Source organism: Colletotrichum lupini, chromosome 2 (genome assembly GCF_023278565.1).
Source record: "Colletotrichum lupini chromosome 2, complete sequence".
Lineage (NCBI taxonomy): Eukaryota > Fungi > Ascomycota > Sordariomycetes > Glomerellales > Glomerellaceae > Colletotrichum > Colletotrichum lupini.
In genome coordinates, this window is record NC_064675.1 from 5,017,706 (window position 1) to 5,044,680 (window position 26,975).

Sequence of the window (26,975 nt, forward strand, 5' to 3'; positions counted from 1 at the left end):
TGGAAGAGAGACGTGAAGTGGTTGAAAGTTGAGGTGAATGGCGGATGTGGGAAGGGTTCGAGAGAGGAGTACCTAAGGCAAGGTAGAGTTGGGGATGGGCCAACAACTGGAAGGGGAAGGAAAGAGGAACTGGGGCCCTTGGGGCTCTTGCTCTTGCTCTTTGGCGGGGGGGGGGGGGGGGGGGGGGGGGGGGGGGGGGGGGGGGGGGGGGGGGGGGGGGGGGGGGCGAGGGGGGGGGGGGGGGGGGGGGGGGGGGGGGGGGGGGGGGGGGGTGGGGGGGGGGGGGGGGGGGGGGGGGGGGGGGGGGCCGTAGCAGAGAGGGCAGAAGTGAGAACCTGAAGGTGAAGGAAGGCCTGCACGCAAGCGACAACCAAGCGATTGGAGAGTGAAAGGCAGGCCGTCTGTCGCCCAGTCAGTTGCCCTCGTCGAACATGGACGGGCTGGGTTTGGCCTGGAGATGCTAGTCAAGGTCTCAAGGAAGGCCAACGGGTGGTGGGAGGGTACCCCCAGCCCAGGATCAAGTTGCTGGCTGAGAGCGAAGGGCGACCAGGACAGGGGTCCTTCCTTGCCCTGGTATACTACGGAGTAGGTACCACGTAGTAGAGACCAAGGTATCGCAGGAGGCAAGTTTGCGTCAAGAGGTACCTATGGAAACCTTACATTGCACCTGCCTTTCCACTTCCTGTGCGGCTGGTCCTCGGTACGTACCTATCCTACCATGCCTCGTCCCCCCTCTCTCTGTCGCCTTCTGTCTGAGGTTCACCTGGCAAAAGTGTCTGGGTGCCCGGTAAGGATTGACAAGGAACGTACCTTCTCTGAGCCCTTCCTGTGCCTTTTTATGTCCTCAGGTTAAGGTAAAGTACGGCTCACATTAAGTAGCAATTACTACGAATAGAACACCAAGCATTGGATCTCTCCAGAGTGACTACCGATATCCTAAGCATTCGCTTTTCGCCAATGTATCTGGCATAGTAGTCGACACACAACGTAGACGTACGATGGTGAAAGGACAAGAACCACCAGCAACTGGCAAGTCTGGACCCGTACGGAGTACCCAGTGCTAAGGTAGTGGAGAGAGTTCGATGCAAGTGACAGAATTCCCTGTCTAGTCACCGGCCAGCACCTTTTGTCACAGAATGCTGTCCAGAACCCATCACACGTACGGGTACGGAGTATGGATACCTAGAACGTGAAGGCAGCCCAGGCAGGCTGCAAAAGCGAGGCAAGGAAAGGCAAGGCAAGGTGAGGAGGAGAGAGCAAGGCACGGGACACAGACAGGCACAAACTGGAACCCATCTCGACAAAACAAAGTAGGTAGTGCTGGCTGGCGGAGGGGTCAGATCGGGAACTGTTAGTGCGGCCTCGTCTACGGCCTCGTCTGCGCAAGCGCTACCCCCTTAGCTCCAGTATGCGAGGGCGTAGGCTGTAGCCGGAGGTTACTACGTGAGAGCCGTGGACTAGCCCGCCGCCATTGACGAGGACTTGGACTGGTGCCCGTCCTTGGGTTGATTTACTGTTGTTTTAGAGCCGTGGGCACCATCGCGCGACCAAGCCTAGTATATTGTCCACGGGCTATCAGAGTAGTAGTCTGTATCGAACTGCCCGCTCTGTCATCGTCAACACGGCACTCCGCTGTTGTGGGTACGAAACAACGAACGGACAGACGGACACAATGTGGTGACTCTGACCTGACACCTGCAATATGCAGAGAACAAGCAGCACAGAAGGCAACCGAACATCAGCACGTCTGTCTGGTTGGGAGTCGCCTGTCTGGACTGACTGATGCCGATGGGCAAAAGAGGGTGGAGGGGCAAAGGCAAGATTCCGGTGTTCCGCTGCCGCCGGCTGCTGCGCTGCAAGATGCAGAGGAACGGCAATGACTGGTCCAAACCCGGCTTCTAGGCCCTGTGTCCTCCTCTTTCCTTTCTCTCAGAGTCAGATCTCTGTCAGCTTGGTCTTGCAATTCACCAATTCAACCAATTCCTCCTTCTCCCCGTGCGAGTTTCTATGGTCCCCCCGCGATTGAGAAGGCGGCAGGAGAGAGCGTGTGTGTGGTGCGCACCTACTGTGTGTGTGTGAGAGGGAAAGAGAGGATTGGCCAGTGGCCGCCCAGCGTAAGTGGAGCCGCCCAACCACACCACTTCCCAGGACGGAATAAGTGGGGTTCATGGCTTGGGGCTTGGTGCGAGTGATCCCCTGGGTCCCTGTGTGTGCCTGGGTCACCCCCAGGAAGTGGGGCACTGGGGCTTCGTCGTGACTGGAGCGTATTTTGCGAAACATGACCGGGGTCTATTAATAGCCCGCCCTTCAGGACCAACTTAGCAAGTACGAATAGAGAAAGAAGGAAAGAAAAGAAAAGGTCCGCAGTCCCAGTCGCGTGCATGCGCCTTGTACTTCGTAGTCGCCCGTCGTCTGGAGGTCGGCGCCAATTTTGGACCAATGACACGCCGGGGAGTTCCAATTTGGTCACTCCTGCCGTGCAGCCTCGGTACGTACCTGGCCTGTTGGATTTAGTTCATTTCAATCTTTTTGCCTCTTGCCCTCTTCACCACTGCTGGTTCGGGTTCATGGTTCATGGTCTCATGGATCTGCCCAATGTGTATCCCAGATCCGTTTGCCTACATATATGTCTGTTGCAATTGCTTGCCTCAGTCAGAGTTGTAGTCACGAAAGTAGAGTTGTCGATCAAAAGCTATTCAACACTAAAGATGTTGACCTGCTGCACATATGAAGTGTTCCGTCATTTCTCGCCACTGTTTGGAGTTCTTGTCCCTGATTAAGCTGCTGCCGGCGTTGGTGCCGCGTCTTAATCTCCAGACAGGAAAAAGATCTGCCAGGGGAACATCTACACACTCCATACACGCAGTAATAGCAATGCGCCGTCGCAGTGGCGGCGGGATTCCGTCTTCCATTGATGGGTGCTTATTTCCGGCTCACTGTCAGTCTAGTGATTGTTTCTGTGCCTCAAGGCTCAGCGAAATACCTCTCTGCACTTCCTCCTCCTCCGGTTGCGTTGGTTGTTCCACTTCGCTACGAAGAGAACGCCATGAGTTTGAAATTGCTGACCTGAGAACTCCGAATCAACCTATCAAGCTGGCTTCTCAGTGACATGCAGTGGCATGTCTACACATCACACGCACGCACTTACACACAAACGGTTACAGCGATCATGCACACTAGTACCAACACGCAGACACGGGCTCTCAAGCCATCTGTATCCGTAATACGGGGAGTCGTTATTACCGTACGGAGTAATCCAAAGACTAGAAAGAACACTGTTTAACTCCATCGTTTTATATTACTAAAGGATTACCATAATACATATAAACGTTACCTTACCCTCGAATTCTATACTATTTAACCTTAACCCTTTTTATAAATTACTTATCTTTTCCTCTATTTTACCCTCTCCCTTATTAAAAGATTATTAAAATTATAATTTTAATAGTTTATTAATAAGCTAGTACTATTATTTAAAAATAAGTAATTTATATTTATATATAAGCACCGGGAGTTTTATTATTATAAAAATAGTAATAAATATACTAAAGTATTTAAAAGAGCTTTTTAATAAACTTTTAATACTATTTAAGGCTATAGTCCTCGAGCTATAAAAAAAAGCCGAGGTACTATATTAATACGGCCCTATCCGTCTCGTTACTACTAATAATAATCTTTTTAATATAAAATATATTATTAATACTCTACGGCTGCGTTATTACCCTTTATAAATTATACTTAACGTTAATAAGGATTTTAATATTATTTCTTAGTTCGTTTTTTAGTTTTTTTATTAAAGCTATTATTATAAGGTTAGTTTAGTTATTAATATTTTAATAAATATTTTAACTTAACTCGGAGGCTCTTATAGCCCTTAAAAAGAAGCTTTTAAAGGACTTATAATTAGACTTTTTATCTATTATAAATAAAATTATTACAATTAAAACTATAGTATTACGAACCTTAATAATAAATAGTTAATAATATAATTATTTTTCTTTTATAATAAGCTTAAAAAAGTATCTTAATTTAAGTACTAGGTAAGTACTATATTATTTTATTAAAACTATATTCTTATACTTATAATTTAGAAAGAATTAACTTTTTTCGATAATAAGGTACTTAGAAAAAAAAAGACTAGAAAGAAAATGACAAGCATGTCAAGAAGGAATATAGCTCAACGCCGCCAGGACTGGGCGCAAAGTTGCGGTGCGCAACGCCCAATCACCACTATTGTTTCCTTTTAGCAACCCCGAGTGCCAGCGCGAACTCCCGAGCCCCTTGTCTCGTCTTGCCCTATCCAATGGAAGTTTCCGTCTTTCTGCTCTCTGCCTCGCTGAGGCTGTGATACCGAAGAAAAGAGTCTGAACTCTGTAACCGAACAGCCGCCGTCGTCCTGTCCTGCCCTCGGCGGCGGCCTCGTCTCTGGGCTGTCAGATCTCGCCCTGGGTGACCCATCCCCCGGCTGTTCCCAGTAATTGCCTGCTACTACTTTTGGCGCAGAGGGCTGGCTCATCTCTGGAGGCGAGAGCCTCCTGGCGTCCTGTGCTTTTTTTTTCTTGCTTGCCTTTCCCTGCCTTGCTCCCCCTCCACCCTTGCAACGAAATACCGAGACTCTGGTGCTGCTTGTGCCCTGTGGTGCTGTGCTTTTTGGGTTCCTTGCCTAAGTGGCTCTCCGGATATTCGTGCACTCTGTACGGAGTACAGTCAGCATTTCCAGTCCACATAACACATTCCTCACGAGAACCCAAAATACCCTCCACTCAAATTTGTGTAGGCAAATTCCGATCGACTCTCGGCCGGGATCGTGGGTTTCCGTGGGTTCGTTGAGAGTCAGTCTGGCAAATGTCGATTGCAGATCATTCCATCATTCCAAGCCCACTATAGAACATCATCATCGCCGGGCCGTGCTTCTCATTTGACAATTGACATGTAGCCAATCTGTTGAACCAGGCCAATATCCTTACCGACAACTGGGTCTTCGATCATTAAACCCAAGCCCACCGACCTGAACTGCCCTAGTCTAGAACATGATGTTTCTGAACCATACTTCGTACGTCTTCGGTTACTACCCACGGAGTACCGACGGCTTGCGCGACATGCCACTGCCACAGCCTGCGTTTGCCCGTTCGTGCCCTTTTCTAGATGCGGCCATCACCAGCCAACCACCGGTTTCAGTTTGAACCACCATCTTTTCGAGCAAGAAAAGCCGCCGCCGCCCTTTGTGGTGCCCGCGGCTCCGGCCTTAGCCGCCAAAACATGCTCGGGATACACGCTGTCCTTTCGCTGTCTTTGCCCTTCTGAACACGCCGTAACTGAACACAGCCTTCTTTGTGGCTCCTTCCCTCGGCGGCAACGAAACGCTGCGGGCGCCTGTAGTGTGTCCTCCTCCTCCCCCTCGAGTCCATTATCTCTCTCTCTATTTGCACTCATCAGCTCGAGTTTGTCCCTCGGTCTCGCCGCCGGACCCCCAATTGCGGTATTCAGTTGCGCGCGGCCAGACAAGCAAGGCAGGATGGAGACCTTTATTTCATTTGTCGGAAACAGGTACAGAGGGCTCAGTATCCGTTGGAAGTTGATGGGCCCCCTACCTAAGTCGGTAAGAGCCACTATAGAGCTACACCCGATCTAGAATTTGCAACTTCTCCATAGAGTCCATTCTCTCTCCTAAATCAAGGGACCTTTTGGACGAACGAAAATGGAGGTATCCGACTTTGGGGCTCAGTTTGACCTATACTACGGATATTCCGTTCCACGTACAAAGAGCCGCCCACCCACTCTGTAGGCGCAGGCTTTTATCTGTCGGCGGCTGACCGAGCAGAGGGGAGACGCGTCGTAGCCAGTCCCGTGGGATAATTCGACGTTCGTCTCCATTCTGTGACCCTCGTCTTGCCAGGGATTAGGTTGCCAGTCACCCCAATTCACACTTCTCACAGGATAACGGCTCGCTACATCTTTCTCGAGTAGAGAGGACTCGACATCACGAGTCACATGGAAAAGATACTCTCTTTTCCGGTGGGCTGATTGTAAGAAAGAAAGAAAAAGGGCCAATCTCCCAGCTGGCACCCAAGGTTTATCGCTTGACAGGTTGAAAGCGGCTAGGGAATTCGATCGACTCTGGCCTCGTGGCAATACTAGGAACCAGAGACAAGATTGACAAGCCACACCTAAAGGCAACATTCCAGAGTCTCCCAGGGCGGCAGGCCTACCAGAGAGAAAGAGAAACCGAAGGGGGGCACTCAGGGGCAGACGGGGGGTGGTCGGGTTGTCTTGTCAGGAAACCTTTTTCCCTTTGAACTGCTCTTTTTCATTCAAGTGAGGGCGAAAATCCCGTTCTTGACAACCAGAGACATCCCTCCTCCAGTCTTGCCAGCCAGATCCCTGCGCGTCCTCGTATGGGAGATGCCGAGGCAGGGCAGAGCCATCGTGGCTCCTCCATGGATGATACCTCTACCTGACGGAGGGACGGCTATAATGATCGATATTGTCTCTTTTTCTTCTTCCTTTTGCCAGAATTAGGAACACTATAGCCGGCGGCTCGTATATGTGTGTTCCTCTATTTACCCACGCTCACCGTTCGTCAATCTCTCGCAAGATAGATGGGATATCCACCGTCCCTCTTCGTCCCATGTATTGACTCACCCATCCTCCTCCATGCCCCCCCCCCCCCCCCGGTCTCATACTATAACGGCGGTGATGGTGGGGAGAAGAGGGGGGGAGGACACCGGCGTCATCATTTGCATCATCGCGACAACAAAGCAGTTGAAAGAAACGACGTTGACGTTGAAGAGCCTGGACGCGTTGGTCACATGGAAAACGGAGAAATAAAGAACGCTCGGATGCTGATACAACATCGTGATCCTGAACGACAAGCAGAGCCTCCTGTTTTTCCCCCTTCCCCTTGTTGGATCACCGCATGAACTCCAGATGGTAACCCCGTCTTTTTTTTGTTTCTTGACAACGGGTTGGACGCTCGCAACGCAGCAGGGTCATGTTTGCGGCAGACATTCGGCAAGCGGCAACGTAACACGGCGCGGGCGCCCAGCCAGCTCATCCCTAAAACATTCTCAGACTTGAACCAGCTCATCGCAATTTCGCGATCGTAGATCAGGAAAATAAAACTCGGTAAAAAAAAAAACTGTTAGCGGGAAACGACCTGCGAGTCTGCGACAAAGTAAGATCACGAGACTAGGTACGGACACAACAGCGTAGTAGTGTGCGATCTTGCATTCCCTCCAAACCCTTTTAGCCATGACATATACTATGAGAGCTTTTCCCTATGGTTTTTGTTTTTGTTTTTTGTGGCTTGCTCATCCCGCTGAAGGAGCACTGCAGCAAACGATTCAGGTTGGCTTTTGCCTCGTTCATACTGTGCTGCCTTGCCTCTCTTGGGTGTAAGTGTACAGTGTTCCCACGGTCGAGAGTTTTAAGAGGGAGAGAGAGGCAGAAACGAGTCTGTTGCGAGTCGCCGCCCCCACATCCTGCAGCTTTCCAATCTGGCGCTGCATGGGAGATTGGGAGCGTCGGGCCCTTGGTGTGAAATTTGAAGCTATTTTCCTCGACGTCTTGGCAGAATCTGAAACGAACAGGGATTGAACACCCCCTGAGTCGTCAGGGGGCGTGCGCCTTGGGTTTGATCCACTCCCGCGAGTCCGAAAAAAGAAGTGGCAGCGGCAACCTGCGCCAGAGCTCTGATTGGTCGCAAGGTTGACGGTTGCGTTACGGAGTACTTGGGAAGTTGGGAAGGAGAATCACCGCCAGCTGGCAACCACTTCCACTTCGTCTCTGAGGTGCAGTCTTCATCACCAACAACCTGGGAAAACACCAAGAACCATCGGCGAGCACCTCGGCTTCGGAAGGCAGGCCCAGAAGCACCAGAATGGAGAGTCCGGGGGACGGAGCCCTGATCACCACAGACCCAGCCAGGCCCCCTTCCTCGGAGCGAAGCAGGAAGGGAAGATCCAATGATCACCAGTTTCCTATCCGTATTTTGTAACAAAATAGTGGCAAAAAGAAGGAGCGGCAACTGCGCCAGAGGGGGGGGATGCGTGGAAAGGGCAACCAAGGATGGGATATCGAAAAGTCGGTCTGTTCATCCCGCCAACACTCCCATGCCCTGCTTTTCCACAGGGAACATCCCATTCTGCCATCTCTTCCCTTAACTCACCTACCGCAGTACGCATGCGACATTGCTTCATCATCTTTCTTCACAACTTACTCACTCCTCTCCTCTGCAGCATGCGCCATGCCCGCGTCTATTTTGGGCGTCTATCTTCCGCAAATTACGACTCTGCAGGTGACCCTTTCCGGCGTACCACCGATACTCATTACCTAAGTACAGGCTACAGAGGCTATCAACTCTCTGCGCGCCTCATGTACAATCCTGCCACAGGCGAGCATTCTTGCTTCTTTCTACTGCTCCAGGGCTCTCTCTCAAGTTTCAAAACGAGCCACTGGCGCCCCGGCAGATCTTCCACCTGAAGAGGAAATGGGGCCTACAAGAACCCTCAAATGTCGTTAACCCAGACCCCTTCCCCTGGTCACAGTCTGTGTGACCCTTCTGCCCAGTAAATCCGGGGCTGTTTTAGCTGCCCGGACTCATCTGCAAAAGGACGGCCGGCCGTTGATACATGCTCAAGTCAGTGCCAGTTTAAGCCTCGTTCGGAATTCCCGTTTAATGATGAGCCTCATCAGCTTAGGGCTCGCCGGCCCAGAATGAGAATGAGCAGAAAATAAGGGACATTTTTTCCAGCGCACATCCAAATCTTATCGAGCAGCACCAAGTAATCTAACAAGAAATCTTGTTTGAACCTAGTGGCTATTGCTACCCAATTATGTCACTGCCATCCTGAGCGTCACGAAGAAACACCAGGCGCAAAAGGGCACGACAAACTTCTCGTCTCCGTCTCTCCCCCACCGTGCGCGATGAAGACGATGGCACGATGCACATCATCCAGTTCGCATCCAACTATGCCATTCCCGCCCACTCCGTCCCGTCCGCCATTTCGGTCGGTGGGCTTAGCTCTCCCGACTCCCGAAATAAACCGTCACCTCATTTCGTCCCGTACGGTCCACGGATACCGGGCGACGCGTATCCTTCGTACAGATAAAGCTTGTGCCAGCGCGTACAGAGTACGTGCGTTCCTTTCAACGCATAACGGTTAATATCAATAAGGCATTCAAAGTCAAGCCCCCCATTTCCAGCCGGTGCCCCCTCCACGTCCGTCGTCACGGTACGCTGTGCTGTCACGGGTGGGAACCGTGGGAAGGACCTTGGACCATCAGGCGAACCTCTCGCGTTCACATCTCTACCTAGTGTATATCAAGGCCCATGACAATATCTCCGCCCGATCTCGATCCTTCGTTCGACGACCTTGGACCTGCCATCTCCACCGTCTTCGGGTGTCTGCCCTAATATCAATCTACGCCGGAACTCTGCTTCAACTCTCCAACAACGCGCACCCATGTCTCGAGAGTCTGAACTTCTGAAGGCCCCCCCAGTCCGTTTTAATTTGCCAAAGGGGCCCTACTCAGCCGAGCCTCAAATTCATTGCCGTTTTAGGACGGTGCCTGCCCCGAAGACTGTGTTATTGCTCCTAATTCTGATGCCCCGTCGCCCCAGCAATGCAAGACGGACGTTCAGGCAATAGGCATTGACCAGCCAGCCCTGAGCCGCTCTCCCAAGTTCTGGATGCGTAGCGAACGTGCCCATTGCTGTACTCTCTTGTCGACGTCGTTGCAACTAGCGCCTCGTCAGAGCCTCGCGCTCCAGTTCTCGAACTCGCTATTGTCAAGACGGAGACGACGCTGGGATCGTTCCCGCCCTCCGTCTCCGTCTCGTCTCACCGACCGCGCAGCATTGCACCAACACAACGCACGCCGCGTCTGCTTGCTCAGCCCTGAAAGGCACACGCAAACATGGCGCTGTTGCTTCATGCATTCACGGTTCCTTTTCCAGTCCAGAATTTGGTCGGGCCATCCCAGCTTGTCTGCCCTCTGTCTGCGGCTCCTTGCAACCCTGCGGCCAACTCTATCTCACCCACGTCTCCCCGATCACCATCGCTGGACCACAGATATAGTGTTCAGATACGTACAGCGCCACTCTCCATCAAGTCCCGTTGTCCCAGCCTTGGGCTCTTTGCCGTTGAGGGTCGCGTTGGGCCTCGTCACCTTTACGGTTTCGAACAGATACCGCGTCAGAGGTTGACAGCAACGAATTCCCAATCGTCCCACCACGGGCCATATCAGAAGCCACCCGGGCGACGTTTTGCTCGTTGGTCTTCCTCTCTCGAAAAGGGCTCTCTACTCTTCTTGGTCGAGGATCCTCCTCGTCTCAGCTCCGTTGAAAGCACTGGTCTGTGTCTGTCGTCTGCCATCCCAAAAAAAAAGTTTGACGATTTCTCTTTCGCCAAACTTGAAGTTGCGGATCAAACACGCGGTTTGCTAGCATGACTGTGGTCCCTCTTCCCTCTCCCCTCCCAGCCCCAGCCCCCAGCCCCCCCTTGAAGACAACCACCCCAGGCACAGGCACGGACACGAAACCGGCGACATGCTGTTTCAGCGTCCACCTTTCGTCCACTTCGTTCACGACCACGTCGCCCTAGCGACTATGCACGTGAGTTTCCGAGAACAACAGTAACGCAAGCTCACTCGGTTCGGTAACAGTGCCTCCCCTTGCTCGTGAATCCGTCGAGAAAGACATGGCACAATGGGTAATGATACACCGCGAGGTCCAACATACTTGATCAAGACGGGGCGTGATATCGGGCGCGGGCAGTGAGGTGGTTGTTTCCGTGACGCTCCCTCCACTACGTGATCCTAGCCCTCCTCACTATTGAATCTTTTCTTGGGACGCAGTTGTCCTTCGTCCGTTGCCGCCGTCGCTGCTGCCCGAGACTACAAGGCAGGGCAAGGCAAGGTACCTCTGACTTTTGTCGATGCGTCCACTTGAACCTTCCCACCACACCAAACCACTCTCCTGGTAACACCACTGCTTGAGAACTTTAGTCTGGCAGTGCCGTGCCTTGTGTGCTTGTTGCTGCGTGTTCCTGCGGTGTAGTGTATTCTGTATGGTGTATGATGTGGACTTTTTTAAGGTTGACATCTGTAACCCGATCACGACAATCATTTACAGGGAGTGATCCACGGCCGGACAACCCCTCTTTCTGCCCGGCGCTGCGCGCAACACACGAGGCGGGACGGGCAAGGCATACTCTGGAGGTTCTACTGACTTTTCTCTGCTGCCTGACGTAGAAACCTAGGTGAAGGTGATGGAATATGTCACACTTAAGCTGAGCTTTACCACGCGCGGCCCCTCTCCCACCCAATCTCCTCTCTCCTCTCGCAGAGCTCTCAAGGTCTCTCCCCAGGAGCCCGCTCCGGTGAGATCGAGCTCGAAAAGTAAAAGGGATAGGTAGAAGGGTGAAGCTAGCTGACTTAGCTCGGGTAGAAAGGGAGTAAAGGGCGCCACCAAGCGACTCGGGAAATCAAGGGTCCTTTTCCCAAGATGAACGAAGTCGAGACCATACGAATTCGAGCCGCGGCCTAGCATATCCCCGGAATCTGGTTCAGAATCGACTAGTGTGTGGGAAATCTCCCGTCCGCTGGCGAGGGCGGCGACAAGTGGAAAAGAGAGTAGGTGCTGCTGTAGTAGTAGTCTTCGTAGACGGCGTGTGTGGAAAGTCCCGTGTCCGATTAGGAGTCCTGATTCTTCGCTCTCCGCCCGTACGCCCGCCCATGCGCCCCCCGCGCCCTCGGCCGCGCCAGCTCTGCGTTAGACCTGTTTGGTGTCGGTGAGAGTGTTTGGAGGAGGCTTCTTGTTGCGATTTACCTACCGAATGCGGAAAGTCTTGCTTCCAGCGGGCGGCGGATGGCGATAACTCAGTATGGATCGGGGGGTAATGAGGATGGAGAGTTCATTGAGTACACGAGGGTTCGAGTCGAGTTTCTCTCCCCATCCAAAGGCTGGATCAATATTATCCCATTATTTGTTACGTATGTCATCATGTTCCTTCATAATAGATACTACATAGAGTCGTGTGAATTGCCCGTAATGAGTATTATCCCTCGAGGTGCCATTAATACCTGGTGAACAAGTTCACTTTATACGCCCCCGGGAACAAGCCAAGTCAAATCATGTTTATAGTTCCTTGAGAGTACTAGCTCGTTCAAGAGCCGTGGTATGTTAAAAGGTAAACTGAGGCGAGGTGAGGTGAGGTGAGGTGAACTATCAAGTGGCTCTGTCCCCCGTATCCCCGACGCCGATCTTGCTGAGGCGGGGCTCGGAGGGGAGGGGGGTTGACCACCGGGTGGTGCGCGCCGGCCAGTATCCCCGCTTTTTACGTTTGGATGCGCCGGCCTGGCCCGCCGCCGTCGGGTCATGCATGAGTTTGAAGATATTTTGCAGCTGTCCTCGATGTCACCATTCTCTGGCGGAAGAGGTATTTGTCGTGTCGCTTATGTTTAGTTATTGCATTCCTTCTTTGATGAGACTGAGTGTTCATTCTGGTTCTGCTTTGGTTAAAGAGCTAGGTACGTCATGGAGGACCAGGGCGGATAGGATATGAATACCTTACTTTCAAATAGACGATGGCGGTAAACAGCAAGGAAAATTTCATAATAACTGCGCTTAAGCGATGAGGTTTCGGCGGCTAGGCTTTGTCTCCTTGTCTGCCTTGCTTGGTTATCGTGTTCTCTTTGACTGCGCGCGAGGGGGGGGGGGTTGGGGTTTAGCCAAAGCTTTTTTCCTGTTAGCTGGCCGGTGAGGTCGGTTGCAATTGATCTTTCTACAGACTTTCGAGCAAGTTTACAGTCTTTGTGTACCTCAAGCGCGCGCATAGGGCGAACCCTTTGTGTTCTTCGATTTCGACCTCGAGTCGTAAGGGGCCGGGGTCGTTCGAGAGGATTCGTGAAAATCTGGTCGAAAGGAGCAAAGTGCAGCTTAGACGTTAAGGCGGCGGCGGAGGCAGCGGTGGTATTGATGGTATATACTTCTCATGAACATGTACTCTGGTAATGACGAGTCTCTGGGTACCTAGTGGCTATAGTTTTAGAGACGATAGGTCTGATGGGAATTTCACTACCTTCCTTTTCATGATGAACAATGAGCTCAATTGAGCATGAATATTGTGAAGTTTCGACTGGTATATGATGCTTTATCCCCTCCGTTTCTCCTGCTTTTGAATTTTGACTGGCTTTTATTTTGAGTCTGCTCTGAGTAGGTGACTTATCTATGGACTACTTCATAACCATGAAGTCCTCACGTGCTTTTATAAGGGGCTGAACCTGTGTAAAACTGGCATCGCCTGAAGGCGTACAGCCAGATTTTCAGCGGTCCTCGTACAGAAGCGTGAACGTTTTGCTATTGTATCACGATGCTCAGGTATTCTTGACTACGTGGGTGCAAAGTTCGTACGCAGCGTCAGAAGTTTTGGCCCATTCTATCGCCACATGCCATATCTAGGGACGTGAGGGGAATAAATCATGATGTGTCAGTCTACACATGTTGGAAAAGCTGCCTGCTGTCAAAGTCATCTCAGATCCCTCCGTAAAATCTTGATCGAGCGTGCCCATCAGCTAGGTGTCTATCATTCATTGCGCTTTGTGTGGTTCGCGAGGACTTGACTGGAACTCTGGGGCTGCGAGGCCGTCAAACGATTGTACGATTCCATTGCCTATAGTCAAAACACAACTCAAACTATGCCGAAATTAATCTGGAAGCAGGAGGGATTCGCTGAGGGTCGCTGCTGATAAGGCGTCTACGCACACATTCGCAAGACATAACGTACTTGACCACGAAGTGCGTGCCGTTTCTGATGCCATAATACATCATCTCTGAACTCTTTCCAGGTATCTTTTGTAGTCTTTAGCAGCGTTACTTGACCCGGTGGCTTTCCTAAGAAGTCATGCACAGAACTCGGTTACATTTTACCAGATTTTTGGTGAATGGCTAAAGCTTGCGTCATACGATCATTGCCAAAGTGACCAAACTCCAGCCTTATTCAACAAACAAAAGCCCTATTCAGCGGTCTTACCGGGGCCCTCAATGATCTCATCAACTACAATGTTCAAGTTAGATCACAATCAGGGAGCTATTCAAGTCCCAAACCTCATAAAGACGTCTCTACCCTTGATACCCTCTGTGAGCCCGAACCTACCTATGCGGGTTGGGGGGGGGGGGTCAAAAGAGGCCCTTGCTTCTGCCTATTAATGTACTATGCTGTATACGCATCTTTCTGCCCGTATAATGGAGGGAGTCTGTACCAATAGTAAAATGACCTCTGAGGTCAGCATTAATATTCAAAACCACGATACTCTGGAACATCTGTTCTAATTCTCCTCTGTTCAAGTATTCAGAGTGATCATATAAGTACAGAGTGGGTCGATTCTGAACAAGAAAAATAGAAGGAGGAAGGAGCTGTGTGCCCCGGTTGTACTATACACACATACTGATGTGGCTCCTAAATGTTCCGGGAGGTGCCTATGAGGCATAAGGTCATTGAGCGTGCAGTCTGTTGGAGCACTAATGAACCCCCCCCCTAACCCGCGTAGGTAGTCTTGCGATGGAGTAGACTAAAGTCCGAGAATGCTGGATCGGATACGAGGTTGTTGAATTTCCCCTGGGCATTTTGTTGATAAAAGTCACAGGGCAGGAGAGACCAGAAGCCTGGCCACGAGCACTTTTACCTGGTCTCTGCAGGCTTTCTACGGCCTGTCTCAAGCGAAAACTCTGATGAAAGCACATACGGTAGAGAGACTAGATGTCTGTTTTAAAGCATAGAGAAGGAGTATGAGTGATCACTGCCCTGATACAGAACCATTCATGACCGAGACCTGTCTCGTCAACATCCGTCTTCCATCACAAGAAGGCAGTCAAGCTTTCCAACCAAACACCCTTGGCAACAATCAATACTGAGGATAAAACAGTCTTTTTTCTGTAGTTCTCCCTCAGTATTTGAAAATTTGGCAGACTTGAGTCTGTCAAAGATTTCGCGCCGTTTTTAAGAGGGATGTAACTGGCCCTCGAAATAAGTCTTGTTGACAAAAATCTATCCCAAGAGACTACTGCCCGGTAGACGATACTCAACGGAGTTGGAAGATGCCGGGAGTTCTTACACCAGGCTGACGAGGTGTGACGATGTAAAAGTAATTTTGATCATGTCTGCCTGGGAAAACTGCCAGTCAGAGGTCGAGTTCCAATCATCCTGGTTCTTACAGCACAGGAACCTGCCAGTGGTTGTAACACAAAGCAATTGTGATTGTTATTTTTGATCAAGAAACGAAAATCCCCCTTGGATGAGCACTTGTATGGACCAGTGATTACCTGCCTCTCCTACAAGTTTCCTCTTCATGCGCATCTTCCTTCCCTCTGCCTCCCTCCCCAGTGTCATTGATCTGTGGCTCTTCACTCGGCAAAGAGAATGCTATAAAAGACTCCTGAGATCGGGAAGAGTAAGAATTCTGCGTTGCATCACATCGGATACCCAGACTACACACATCTGTTCTGATGCTGATGTGGATCGACACGCATGTTTTACTACCCTCGGAACACCTGACTACCTTTTGATCCGGCTCTTTTGTTCTCTGTGTGAACGCAATTATGATATATGACAAATTGGAACCCACAGTAAGACTAGTTACGATAGTGCCGTTGAGAACTAACTTTCAGGCTCACAAGATCAGGTCGGAGGCGGGATGAACATTTCCCCTGCCGGCTTGAGATACTATGAAAACCTTTATATGCCCCTTGATTTCCACGGTGACTTGACCCGATATCTGGCATTCGGAAAGGTGAGTTCGAATGACCCAGTCTCTCTATGAACTCACGTACTAAAAGGTACCGCCACTCCGCACATCGGTGGAACTAACGGAGAAGAAGACAATACGTGTATAGAACTAGGAAAGCGCCCCTATTCCCGTAAGATATGAACTCAAGGCTCTATCATACGACAAATTCTTCATCTTTTTTCTCAGAGATCCCAATCTCAAACACCCAGAAGGACGACAGAAACGCCCCGAGCCTCGAAAAACCTCGACGAACACGAGCAAACCACAAAATGCGGTGATCAGAGAGGGAAAATCACACGCTCGATTCAACGTTCTCAACCTTCACGACATTAGCGTTCGTCAATCTCACTATGAATCAATACGCTGCAGTTGAAGGACCTCCAAAAGCCTGTATGTTTTCGCCCTTTGAGTCAAACCTGGGCTACCACGGAGTTGACCTTTGCAAAGGTCGATTTGGCAAGCATGTTATCAATGGCATTTGGAGGATGGGTTCTTGGCAAGGCCATCTAAGCTCGCAATTAATTCCATCGCCACCAGAATGTCAGAAACACCGCGAAAAACAGCTATCTTGGATCAATCAGCAGTGCCACCGTCCTCGGCATCAACACTACCGCTCCTTGAACAACACGGGCCCTTGGATACCTCCAGTAAGCAAGCCCACCCACCAGCCTTATCAGCTCTACACCTCTCCGGAGATTCCCTCAGCCCTGTAGATTCAAGGCGGACAAACGTTGAACTGAGTTCAAGCCAAGATCTAGATGCTCTCCTCACGAGGTTTTTCTTCGCTCGCCGTGTCTCCGAAAAGCTTGGCTCGGACAAGAAACCTCGGATACCGGCAGAGCCAAGCGTACCAAGACTAACAGAACTTGTAGGAGTTCACAGATCGAATGGGTACTTACGATTCTCTCGCGAACAAATATCGTATGGATGTTGGCAGTTCCTTGGCGGACGAAAACCGCCCTCCCCATATCAGATGGGAATCTACTAAGAGGAACATCATATCCGGCACCATCAACACAAAATCCCAATCACGCATGATGTTGAATAAAGTCCCAGAGTAATAGGAAAGGATGGAGGGGGGATAACGTCCTCATCATTCACGCCCGCCTCGGGAATCCAAAGGAGGGATGCAGAGTTGGGATGGAACATCCGTATACCATTCCCTTCAGGTAGGTCAGGGAAGAAGAGACATACAGGGCTGGTGAGGGTGGCTGGGTGATGGAGGAGAACCACGACCGAGCAACGAAGATGGGCTTCAAACCAGCCAAGAAAGGACTCGCAAGAGCCGGATGTCAGATAATGCGTCCGATCAACCGATGGCTCTCACGATTACACTTCGCCCTGCGAATAAACTTTTGGAAACGGGATGACTGCCTACCCGCCCGTCCATCCGCGAGCTTCAGAGGACATGATATCTCGGATTGAGCCTCAGAATAAGGCTCTCTCTTGACCCTTTCCTCAAATCTAGCCTTCGGACTTATGACATCCGATTCAAGTTGCAAGGCTTCTTACCCTTTGTTGCAGTCATCATTGGAGAGCAATCAAGGACTCAGCCGGCGACTTGACGGCAAGCAAATCGCGTATCAGAATATGAAGATGCGTTGGTCAACTGCACTCCAAGAGACGTCCATCATTCGAGAGTATCACGCAATGATAACGATTACTTCGTAGGGAATAGACGCAACAAAGAGCATCGCATAATCCAATACTTGGATATGCTTGACAAGAAAAGGGGGAAGATGCCCGGCCATGCAAGCCTCAAACAAGCTGAATTCTTAACCGTGAGATCGAACCCGTGGTTCGTCCAGAGTGCCCGCCTCCAGACATACGACTCAAGAGATATAGGAGGACCACATAAATGTTTCGTTTGGTTCCGCGCATTCGAGATCCGTGGACGCTGGCTAGCGTTATCAGGCCATAGCCACTCTTCGGCCGTGACTGCCTTTCCTCGGGATATGTTTGCCGACTATATGTGAGGTTGTCCATGTTCACCGGAACGTTTACCGAAGTGTTCCGGGGTCTATTCTCAACTAGGGCTTACTGGAATCTGACGCCCATCAGACTTGGATACATAAAAAAAGACTGCGCTCTGTTCAAGCACCCGCTTCGTCAAAGACCGCTAGGTGAGCTTATTCACAGGTCTTCCCGACTTCATTGAACTTCCAACTCATTTTGCTGACGCGCAACCATCAGGCGGGAAGACCGTGCGGCTGCAAGTATCCCTGCTCGTATCCGTACGAGAGGAGGAAGAACCCGACATCAGTTTCCTTGCTAGATACGAACTGTCCCCGGGCCATTGCGAACGCGGCTGATGGGCCCATAGTGTTCTTGTTGTGCTGCTGGTTTCGAACCCAAGGGAGAGGATCGCCAAACGACCCAAGTGATTCTATGTCGATATGTGATGCTCATTAGCGACGATCAAGTGCACCCCTGCGTGTTATGACAAGCAAAGGGAAACTTTCTTTTCAAGCAGTGTAAAGGGGCAATACACCACTACGGCAAGGCTCTTCCTTTCGATGTCAGAATATGGTCGGGAGAAGGCAATGTATCCGCTGTGACCGTGGAATGCCGCGGACAGCGGTAGCCGCTCAAATTACTTTTAGGACCCTGGCGATGGTGAAGGTAGAATAATCTTTGGCCGAAGAAGTGATGGGACATGCGTGCTGATGCATTTGTTAAGTTCTATCACTGCTTCTTGGGTGGTAGCAGAAATAGTTTAGAGAGCATGGTTTGGTTTAGTGTCGCACGACTGAAGAAATGCAATGCATGTCTCGTTTGATGTGGTTGGAAGGTTGAGACACACTCGATGCGGAGTGCGATGTGGCTTTGGAGCCACAGGAAACCGACTTTCTCTAGAATGTGATATTGCAGCCGATCTTTCACACGACTCAGTACTTCAAAGTTCTTGAACCTAGGAAATTAGTTGATCGCCCTAGCTGTATCCGTATCCAGTTCAGATATACGAACGGGCGAGCGGTATTGCGTTTCCTGCTTGAGCTTTGCGTGGCTGGCATTCTGCACCTCATCGAAGTCTCATTCTAGTATCCTGGTCGTCGAGCCCCGGTTTGACGGTGATCGGCATCGCTAGCGTCTCCATCTCATAGGGACAGCAAATATCACCCAGGTTGAATCCATGTTTGCTTTGCGTGGAAGCCAACTATGCCATTTGGACACCTCCCCAGCAGCAACAATTAGTCAAGAAGAAAGGCCGTCAGAGAGGCTGCAAGCACTCGAGTGGTAGCACAAAGAACAAAGAATAAAACTGGCTGCGCGTTGGCGCGGATAACACAGTGGCGGGTGTTTCGCTCCTCCTGCATGTTGGGAGTCAAGTCACTGGTGATGACCTGCAGACCCCTTGTGACTGCATATCCGGGGGTCTGCATTCCGTAATGTCATTTCTCTGCCGTGGCGAGGAGTCGAGGACTCGGATCTCGAGGAAGTGGAAAACTGCAAAGTGACAGGTCGGCGCCGTCGCAGGTGGATTGCGAGGAGGAGCTCGAGCCTCGTCCCATGTTGCATTGGTGCCGACTAGCTTGGAGGAAACAGAAATTAGTTGGGGAGCACTGAGCGCAAAATGACAGAGGCACCCTTTGGCAGGCAGCTGTCAATCAGACGTCTGCATTTGCAGCCGTCGTGCCCCCACGAGTCCGAGTGTGAATCCAAAAGATTTGGCAGCGAGGTTTCGTCTGTTGTCTGTTCATACGGGTAGATCATCTCAAGAGACGAGCCCGATGTGACTATTCTTCGTATACCTAGCCATAAACGAGTGGAGTGCCGCCTCATGCCTCGGAATGCCTATGTTCTTTCGATCGAATTTGGCACAAATTACCTATCTCGATCCCCCTATCTTGCCGGCCGTTGAGAAGGGTTTGCAAATTCTGCCAGCGTTATACTCAGCTCTCTATTGCGAGTGTTTTCTCCTGCTCTTATACAAAGATTGGTACGGAGTAGACAGGATCCAGATTCTGCGACTCGGAATCTTGGAGCAGTACGGACAGAGTAGCAGCGCTGCAGCATCGATGTTCCATGTTTGAGACAGGCACGAGTCCAAAGCCCGTGACCTCTTTGGCTTGGTTTGCAGCTGAAGTTGAGAAACGCTAAGACGACCGTCAGCGATGGTTTGACCGAAGCTAGAGGCTGGCTTGGAACCGGTCGAGGAGCCATCCCCTATTTCAGCTGGGCCAACCAGCCACCTCGAACGGTCGAGCTGTGAGTGACATCAAAGACCCCTGGAGGCTTGTTGCCCGAGAGCCGCAAATCCCTGTCCTCACAGCTCATTTGTCCTGATTAAGGTGCTGGACTTCCCTGCGGCATCTCCACCAAAATGGTCTTGGCCTTTTTGTTTTCTCAACGGCGGGACTCGGGGCCTTTGGTCTGTCTGGTATCCGTACCTGTGAGAGGGAGAGAGAGGGAGAACCCAGGTTTCGAGCATACGATATCTTTAGAGATGATGAGAAGCAGTCGAAGCAGTCGCGGCTGAAGATCTGGATCATACGTACGGAGTACGCCGTGAAGTAGAAATATGGTGCCAGTATTCCGTACTCCTGACAGTGCCTGTCCATGGGTCTATAAACAAAATCTATGGCTGGTGGATGTCGAGGTTAAGCGGAGTGAGGGAAGAGGGCGGTGTGTTGATGATTAGTGCCTCGACCCATTTCACTGCTCGGCAACGAAATCAGAGGGACAGGTTTACCGGAGAGGTGGCGGGAGCGCATACGGCCCGCCATAGGGATCCACGAAACCCATCTGCTGGCGGCTTCTGGATGGTTGTCTGCCGCGTTGAAGTGGTGCATTGTGGATGCGGTTGATATGTATGTCGCTTTTGGTGGCCGGGGTCGTCAGGCGAGGATCACGGCTGAAGCCTGAAGCACATGGGCATCAGTCAGGACTCAGGACTCAGGAACCGGGGCAGGCGTGGAATTGTGACGAGGTAAAATGTGCTGTACTTGCTGTATGCCAGGTCTTCGAGAGGGTAGTATCCGTAGCATCTAGAAGCAGAAAGTTTGAGACGAGGTTGAACAGAGTTACAAATGAGCGGTAGTATCTGCTATGCTAGATCGAAGTACGAAACACGCTTTGCTTTGCATCTTGAAGAGGTGTGACTGTAATGAGGTGCGAATAGATGTATCGTTAAACGGGAGGTTCCGGTCTTAGCTGTTCACTCTTTCCGCAAGAATCTGTCGTAAATGGCAGGCCCCCGAAGAATATTGTCACCCAGTCGGCAAGAACAGAAGGGACATGATCAAATGGGAACGGACGAACAAATACGTATTTGTAAGTACTCAAGGTACGCAGCATTATCCACAGGCCAGTTGAGGTTTCCAGTAGAGTGGGATACCAGTGTACGGGTAGAGGTACCGGAGGGACTTGAGAAGAGGTCCGAGCTGTTCAGGTCTTGTAGCTGCAGGTTGAAAGTGATGGGATGAGGCATCCATATCCACATCCATACCCGTTCGTACAGACGGGTATCTGGAGCACGCAACCTGGATACCAGGTACTGGATGATGCCAGATGGCAAGGTAAGGTAAAGTAAAGTAAAGTTGCGGTGGCCGACGAGATACCTGAGGTACCTTGCTTTGCCGGGTCTGTTTCTCTCTCTCCCCGCAGAAGGCAGAGAAGACGACAGAAAGAGCAAAGGAAGAAGAGGAGCAGGAAGGAGGTGTGAGTGGGAAAAACATGTAGTCAGTCAGGTAAGGTAGACGACGATCCATGACCAAACTTCCTCTTTCTTTCTGATCTGACTTCCATTTTTACCTTTGCCCTTTTTTAGCTTCTGTCCCATCTTCTTCTTGTCCCGTCCAGTCCCCGAATCGACTGCAACTTTCCTTCTCCCATTTGTCTATCCGACTGTCTGGATTGGGCCAGACTTAACCTTTTGAGGCAAAAACCACACACCACACACCAGAAAACAAGACACCAGGCGAGGAAGCCGTTGCTTTCACACCCCTCCTTCCTGCTTCCTCGATCCGCATTCGCACTGGACTTGTTCACGACGCTCCTTCCTGCCGATTCTAATACTAATTTCGAGCTCCCGCTCTCACAACGCTCTCTGCCGTCTGCCATCTGCCTCCTCCGCTCCTTCTGCCACCAGCCCCATCGCTCACTCATTTTCGTCCAATTCCACCCTTTCCCACACACAACTGAGTTGTCCATCGCATCGAGAACGCCGGGCGTCCACCACCAAACACTCCTTGGATTTCCTACTCTTCGACAACAGCGACAACTTCTAATAAAACACACGCACACGCACACGTCGCATGCATCTGCTCTCCCACTTGCAACTCACGAATACCGCAAAGCTCCCACGCCGCTAATTCGCACACTCGCACACTACTCCCACGTATCACCCGACGAGCCAGTGAGACACTTCCCGCTAGACGCCGACGTGCATACGCCCATCCAAATCATCCGAACGAACACCTGATGGACGATCGGAACATACACATTGTAGTACATCAACTGCTAATTGCTAATTAACGAGAGCAACGATCTACTCATACTGCCCGCGAAACTACCTACACACGACTTCACCAGGAGGAGAACCAGCAAGACGTGGCAGGGGAGAAAGGTTGCTTCGACATCTGGAAATTAGACACACGCACGAACCGCTAGAGGCCCAGAGGGGACAGCAACAACGAACATCCCAGAGTCACAAAATCTGCAGCATCGCAGAACCACAAAAAAGAGTAACCGTTGGGAGACGAAAAAAAAGAAATAACGATAACGCTTATCAGCAAACAAACGCCTGCAGGCGTGCACACACCACTAATCGACCCGTGAGCCACAGAACGCGACCGGTTGCTCATTGGACGGGGTGGATTCCCATAGGAACTGGCCCTCGACTCTGGTGGACTGGGGTCAGTCAGAGACAAACAGCGCAAAGAGCTCACCCCCGGCCCAGGGAAACTGACGAAAAAAAAAAAGAGGGCGAGGACGAAAAAAAAGAAGGGGAAGAAAAACAAAGGAGCCCGGCCAGACTCGCAGGCGCAGCGACCGAAGCGAATTGAAAGCGGACCCCGAACCTGGATTTCCTGACTGAGAGAGAGCAGAGGCACCACCCGACCCCTAACAGCTCCCCCCCCCCCCCCCCCCCCCCCCCACCGCCCCCCCCCCCCCCCCCCCCCCCCCCCCCCCCCCCCCCCCCCCCCCCCCCCCCCCCCCCCCCCCCCACCCCCCCCCGGGGCCGACGCGCCCCCCCCCCCCCCCCCCCCCGACGCGAACATGGCCACGGCCACAGCAGCACCGCCAGCACCAGCACCCGCACCCGCACCCGCAACAGCAGCACCAGTACCAGCAGATGGTGGTTTCGAAGCTGCGGGCCATGCCCCGACTCTGAATCCCACACAGCTCTCTTCTGCTACGGTATCCGCATCCGCGTCCGCGTCCGCGTCTCCTTCATCCTCATTCTCTTCGCAAAGTGCTGTTGCATTCCATACTCCCTCACTTTCTGCGACATCTTCAGCAAATTCACCTTCTTCACCTTATCACGCACATCGGCTGAGCCACAACTCGTCCAAGCTTCCCGCTTTTCGATTCGCCGACTTACACAAGCAATACCAATCCCCACGCCTAGTGCTCCCCTCACTACTGCACCACATCCCGCCGTCGCCTGTCTCGCCTAAATCGACTCCAACATCCAACGAATTTCACTCGGCACCTGCGATTGGCACTGCCACCGACACAATCACTTTCACCGACACAGGCGCCCTCACTGACACTGACATTGGCATTGGCATAACCACCGACACTGACACCGCCTCTCCCACCACCCTGCCAACAACGTCAGACTTGCAGCTGCACCACCAGCAGCCACAACAACACAACGTCGACCCGGAAAACAACATCCCACCCCAAAACACCCACTCGACTTCACTTCGACTACACGATCGGCGTCCCTCCCATCGCCAATTGTCCCAGCTCTCACCTCGGATTTCGAGTCCTATCCACGAACTGCCCGAGTCGCCTCCAAAACTCAGCCCTCGTTCCCGCGCATCAACGTATCAGGTTGCTACCCAGTCCACCCCTGCAGCTTCAGCCACCTCACCAAGACGGCCCGCGTCTTATCCCGACCGCCCCGTCATCGTGCAGTCCATCTCATCCCACAGCAACGTCGCAGATCTCAAGACACCTGCTGCCCCTCTCTCCCGACTGCAAACTCGACGTGCGGCTGCATACCGATCCCGCGAGTCGAATGCGACCGATAGCGAGTCACCATCCGCAGATACCGATCACTCGCAAGCCCCCGACACTCCCGACGACGTCGCTCAACCCCAAGGCGACAAAACAACAAAGGACTGGGCCAAGGGACAGCGTGAGCTGATACTGCCAAAGACTTTGGAGAACGCAAGCCCGACAGATGAAAAACGAAAGTCGATAGCCTCGCGACCCCCCGTATCCTTCAAAGCCACCACCGCCAGCACCCCGACCACCTCGGTGCGCGTGGCTCCCATCCGTTCCTTTCGCTCATCCGGGTCTCGTCGAAGTCTGGGACTTGACAGTAGCACCTCCACCATGCGCTCTTTTGACTTTGGCGACGAGTACGCCGACTCCAATCAGCGCGACCGCACTCTGCGCGCCCTTGAAGGACGACGCGACGATGACTATTCGCAAATGACACCGCCGTTGTCAGCCGACGCCGACGACACGACCGGTGACGTCTTTATGAAAATCGCCAGACAGGAACCAACGCGCCGTGGCTCTAAAGAGGTTGCGCCAGCGGAGCAGCCAAGTGCCATAGTAAGTTTAGCCATCTTTCATGGGTTTGCGTTGTTGTTTCGGGAAATATGTTAGCGCGATGCAAACGGCCGTGCCCTGCGATGGCTGGCGTCTGTTCGCCACGATATCAAGCCGTCTTCCCGTATCTTTTTGCTTGATCTTCCCGCTCTTCCCACATTTTCCTATTCAAATTCCCCTTTTGGATATGATAGTCCACCACCTCTCTAGCGCTGCTTCATTTCCCACGCTCCGGTGACGCTAATCCTGGCGTACTGGATATGTTGATAGAGTTTCGCCATGGATGAACGTGAGCTTACTGACGATGAACAACAGGCCCGTGTCGCAAGATCTTCGCATCGCCGACCCCTCTCCGCTGCTGTTCCATTGTCTTATCATCATCCTGTATCCCCACCCCAAATCAGTCGCCGTCTGTCCGATCAACAAGAAACCTCCAAGAAGAGAATACGCCAATCGTCAGAGGACGACAGCGCTGCTGACCCAATGGCTCGCGCGTTGGCGTACCGATCGCCTTTGACCCGAGACCGGCCTTCATCCGCGCATCCCGGCGAAGACCTTGGTCGCGTAAAGACATTCCATCAATCTTCGTCTCGCTCAACCGTCAACACACCCCGGTCCTTTACCTTTCAGGATCCGATGGGAGAGAACTCTCCATATGCACGGAGAAGGCCTTCTTTGACAGACAGCAACACCGGCTACTCTGCGCGCAGCTCGGCGTACAGACAATCCAACTTGTCATATGGCCAAACGCGTACGTATAACTCTTCGCCATTGGTTCCTAAATCGATAGAAGCACCACGCACCGAAACGCACCAAGACGCAGCAACGACAGTCGAGGGAACCGAATCGACGGCGACAGCATCGACAAACGCACCGTCGACAGTGTGGGATGAATTGGATGATCTCAAGTCCCGTATCCATCGCCTGGAATTGACCGGCAAGTTACCCAAGACGTCGGGCGCCGCAATGTCAAGAGCCTCAGACGATCGCCCGCCGACCGCAACCAACACGACCATGTCCACCTCGCCGAAACGAGCTTCCGAAAGCCAGCATCCCCACACCGACGCCATTAGCACGACGTCTTCACAACGCGAGGTCCAGCAACCCATCCTTCTTTCTGCTGTCAATAAGTCCAAGCCATTCCTTAGTGAAGAGGTGGCCGAGGCACTCGAGGTGGCAGCAACAGACGCCCTGGCACTGGCCAACATGATGGGGACGGCAGGTCAGCCCGGGCCCATCTCCAGCGGTGCCAGCACAATTGGCGTCGGCACCAGCCTGACGGATCGTCAATTGCGACGCAAGGCTGACAGCATCTGCCGAAGCCTTACAGAGTTAGTCCTGGCATTGAGCGAAGAAGCGGCTGGCAACAAGACTCTCCAAGTCAACGTTCCTACACCAAAGGAAACGACGACACCAGTCACACCAACTATCAACAAGACCTTCACCGGCGGATCATCTGGCCAGCGACGTCCTAGCATAACGTCCGCCGAGCAGCAGACTCTCCCGAAGGCCAATGCTACCACGGTCACGAGCCCGAGGGCCCTCTCAAAATACGAAGAGAGGCGCAACACCATGCTTAACCCGGTTTCGCTCCCCAGTCCCAGGTTTGCCCTTCCACCCGGCACCATTCCTAGTACCCCCGGCGACAGCAGCAAAATGGCGAACCGAAAGTCATCCTTGTTCATTGGCCGGTCGCGCCGTGCTGTTACCGAAGAGCCTGAGGATGGCCGCAGGTCTTCTATGCTGAGGACCCGACGAGCAGGCACAGAGGAGCCGGAGGATTCACGCGAAGCAGCAGGCCGCGAGAATGGACGTCAAACGTCACTTCTTCGCTCACGCAGGGGAACTGTGGGCGGCGAAGACGAAGATGAATCTAGATTTCGCGCCCCGTCCCGCGCTGCTACAGAGCTCACCACACCGGCCCGCGCAGTCTCTCATACCTACCTCTCAAACACCAACTCCAACGAACTCTCATCACCAGCTTCTTCTGCCCTGCCTCGCAGACGGTTCGGAGCTTCCTCTATCACTTCTCGGCTGGTTGCGCCTTCCACACCATCGCTGGCGACGCGCCGATATCTGGAAAGAACTCCAGAACGCGAACAACCTTCGTCGGCTGAGAAAGTCACCGAAGAACGGCCGCAACAGGTTGTTGCGCAGCCGCGACACTTTTCTCTCAGTCACACTTCGTTGCTGAACCGGGCTAGCAGCATTAGCCGCAGACCGAATCGCGACAGCACGATAACGAATTCATCAACGGCTGCTCAGTCGGGCAGTTACCGATAACGTCTTTACGAATCACAGTCACACGGATGAATGTATCATAGATGTCTTATTCTCACGCTGGCGTCATTCTTGTTTTGCATATGGTAACACCGCATGGGCTCGGCAGCGGTTACTCTGTACTTGTATGACAATCCACGAGGGAAGGCCGATTGATTTCTTGGGATCCGCCTTTC

At 52.2% G+C, this 26,975-nt stretch overlaps 7 protein-coding genes across 7 annotated transcripts; 5 read left to right on the forward strand and 2 right to left on the reverse strand.

The window, feature by feature from the left end:
• Nucleotides 1-2,381: 2,381 nt before the first annotated feature.
• CLUP02_03835 (uncharacterized protein) lies at nucleotides 2,382-6,458 on the forward strand (the record flags this gene model as incomplete). The annotated part of the gene is made up of 16 exons (XM_049282852.1): nucleotides 2,382-2,672; nucleotides 2,734-2,796; nucleotides 2,873-3,012; nucleotides 3,094-3,214; nucleotides 4,177-4,288; nucleotides 4,342-4,449; nucleotides 4,504-4,638; nucleotides 4,708-4,821; nucleotides 4,937-4,977; nucleotides 5,028-5,119; nucleotides 5,179-5,547; nucleotides 5,633-5,724; nucleotides 5,786-5,847; nucleotides 5,937-6,026; nucleotides 6,096-6,256; nucleotides 6,317-6,458. 16 exons carry the CDS (start codon nucleotides 2,382-2,384, stop codon nucleotides 6,456-6,458), a joined length of 2,133 nt encoding a protein of 710 aa, XP_049139995.1.
• Nucleotides 6,459-6,696: 238 nt separating this feature from the next.
• CLUP02_03836 (uncharacterized protein) lies at nucleotides 6,697-7,968 on the forward strand (the record flags this gene model as incomplete). The annotated part of the gene is made up of 7 exons (XM_049282853.1): nucleotides 6,697-6,804; nucleotides 6,877-6,930; nucleotides 7,005-7,102; nucleotides 7,325-7,394; nucleotides 7,466-7,534; nucleotides 7,574-7,650; nucleotides 7,707-7,968. 7 exons carry the CDS (start codon nucleotides 6,697-6,699, stop codon nucleotides 7,966-7,968), a joined length of 738 nt encoding a protein of 245 aa, XP_049139996.1.
• A 76-nt stretch (nucleotides 7,969-8,044) lies between these two features.
• Nucleotides 8,045-11,638, forward strand: CLUP02_03837 (uncharacterized protein; the record flags this gene model as incomplete). Its single annotated transcript, XM_049282854.1, has 20 exons — nucleotides 8,045-8,086; nucleotides 8,131-8,335; nucleotides 8,398-8,549; nucleotides 8,612-8,638; nucleotides 8,700-8,783; nucleotides 8,816-8,898; nucleotides 8,958-9,136; nucleotides 9,205-9,233; nucleotides 9,286-9,475; nucleotides 9,582-9,684; nucleotides 9,747-9,883; nucleotides 9,959-10,438; nucleotides 10,522-10,573; nucleotides 10,637-10,712; nucleotides 10,823-10,918; nucleotides 11,008-11,026; nucleotides 11,135-11,220; nucleotides 11,262-11,381; nucleotides 11,450-11,515; nucleotides 11,582-11,638. The coding sequence occupies 20 exons, from the start codon at nucleotides 8,045-8,047 to the stop codon at nucleotides 11,636-11,638; spliced, it is 2,283 nt and encodes a 760-aa protein (XP_049139997.1).
• Nucleotides 11,639-18,223: 6,585 nt separating this feature from the next.
• On the reverse strand, nucleotides 18,224-19,500 carry CLUP02_03838 (uncharacterized protein; the record flags this gene model as incomplete). Its single annotated transcript, XM_049282855.1, has 8 exons — nucleotides 18,224-18,338; nucleotides 18,476-18,535; nucleotides 18,590-18,690; nucleotides 18,754-18,801; nucleotides 18,857-18,943; nucleotides 19,017-19,119; nucleotides 19,149-19,288; nucleotides 19,351-19,500. 8 exons carry the CDS (start codon nucleotides 19,498-19,500, stop codon nucleotides 18,224-18,226), a joined length of 804 nt encoding a protein of 267 aa, XP_049139998.1.
• A 187-nt stretch (nucleotides 19,501-19,687) lies between these two features.
• On the reverse strand, nucleotides 19,688-20,873 carry CLUP02_03839 (uncharacterized protein; the record flags this gene model as incomplete). The annotated part of the gene is made up of 6 exons (XM_049282856.1): nucleotides 19,688-19,979; nucleotides 20,058-20,177; nucleotides 20,221-20,352; nucleotides 20,480-20,648; nucleotides 20,683-20,774; nucleotides 20,815-20,873. The coding sequence occupies 6 exons, from the start codon at nucleotides 20,871-20,873 to the stop codon at nucleotides 19,688-19,690; spliced, it is 864 nt and encodes a 287-aa protein (XP_049139999.1).
• Nucleotides 20,874-20,972: 99 nt separating this feature from the next.
• CLUP02_03840 (uncharacterized protein) lies at nucleotides 20,973-22,825 on the forward strand (the record flags this gene model as incomplete). The annotated part of the gene is made up of 9 exons (XM_049282857.1): nucleotides 20,973-21,128; nucleotides 21,188-21,280; nucleotides 21,394-21,467; nucleotides 21,557-21,635; nucleotides 21,692-22,171; nucleotides 22,321-22,338; nucleotides 22,399-22,472; nucleotides 22,538-22,643; nucleotides 22,751-22,825. 9 exons carry the CDS (start codon nucleotides 20,973-20,975, stop codon nucleotides 22,823-22,825), a joined length of 1,155 nt encoding a protein of 384 aa, XP_049140000.1.
• Nucleotides 22,826-23,007: 182 nt separating this feature from the next.
• Nucleotides 23,008-26,802, forward strand: CLUP02_03841 (uncharacterized protein; the record flags this gene model as incomplete). Its single annotated transcript, XM_049282858.1, has 2 exons — nucleotides 23,008-24,522; nucleotides 24,790-26,802. The coding sequence occupies 2 exons, from the start codon at nucleotides 23,008-23,010 to the stop codon at nucleotides 26,800-26,802; spliced, it is 3,528 nt and encodes a 1,175-aa protein (XP_049140001.1).
• Nucleotides 26,803-26,975: the final 173 nt, after the last annotated feature.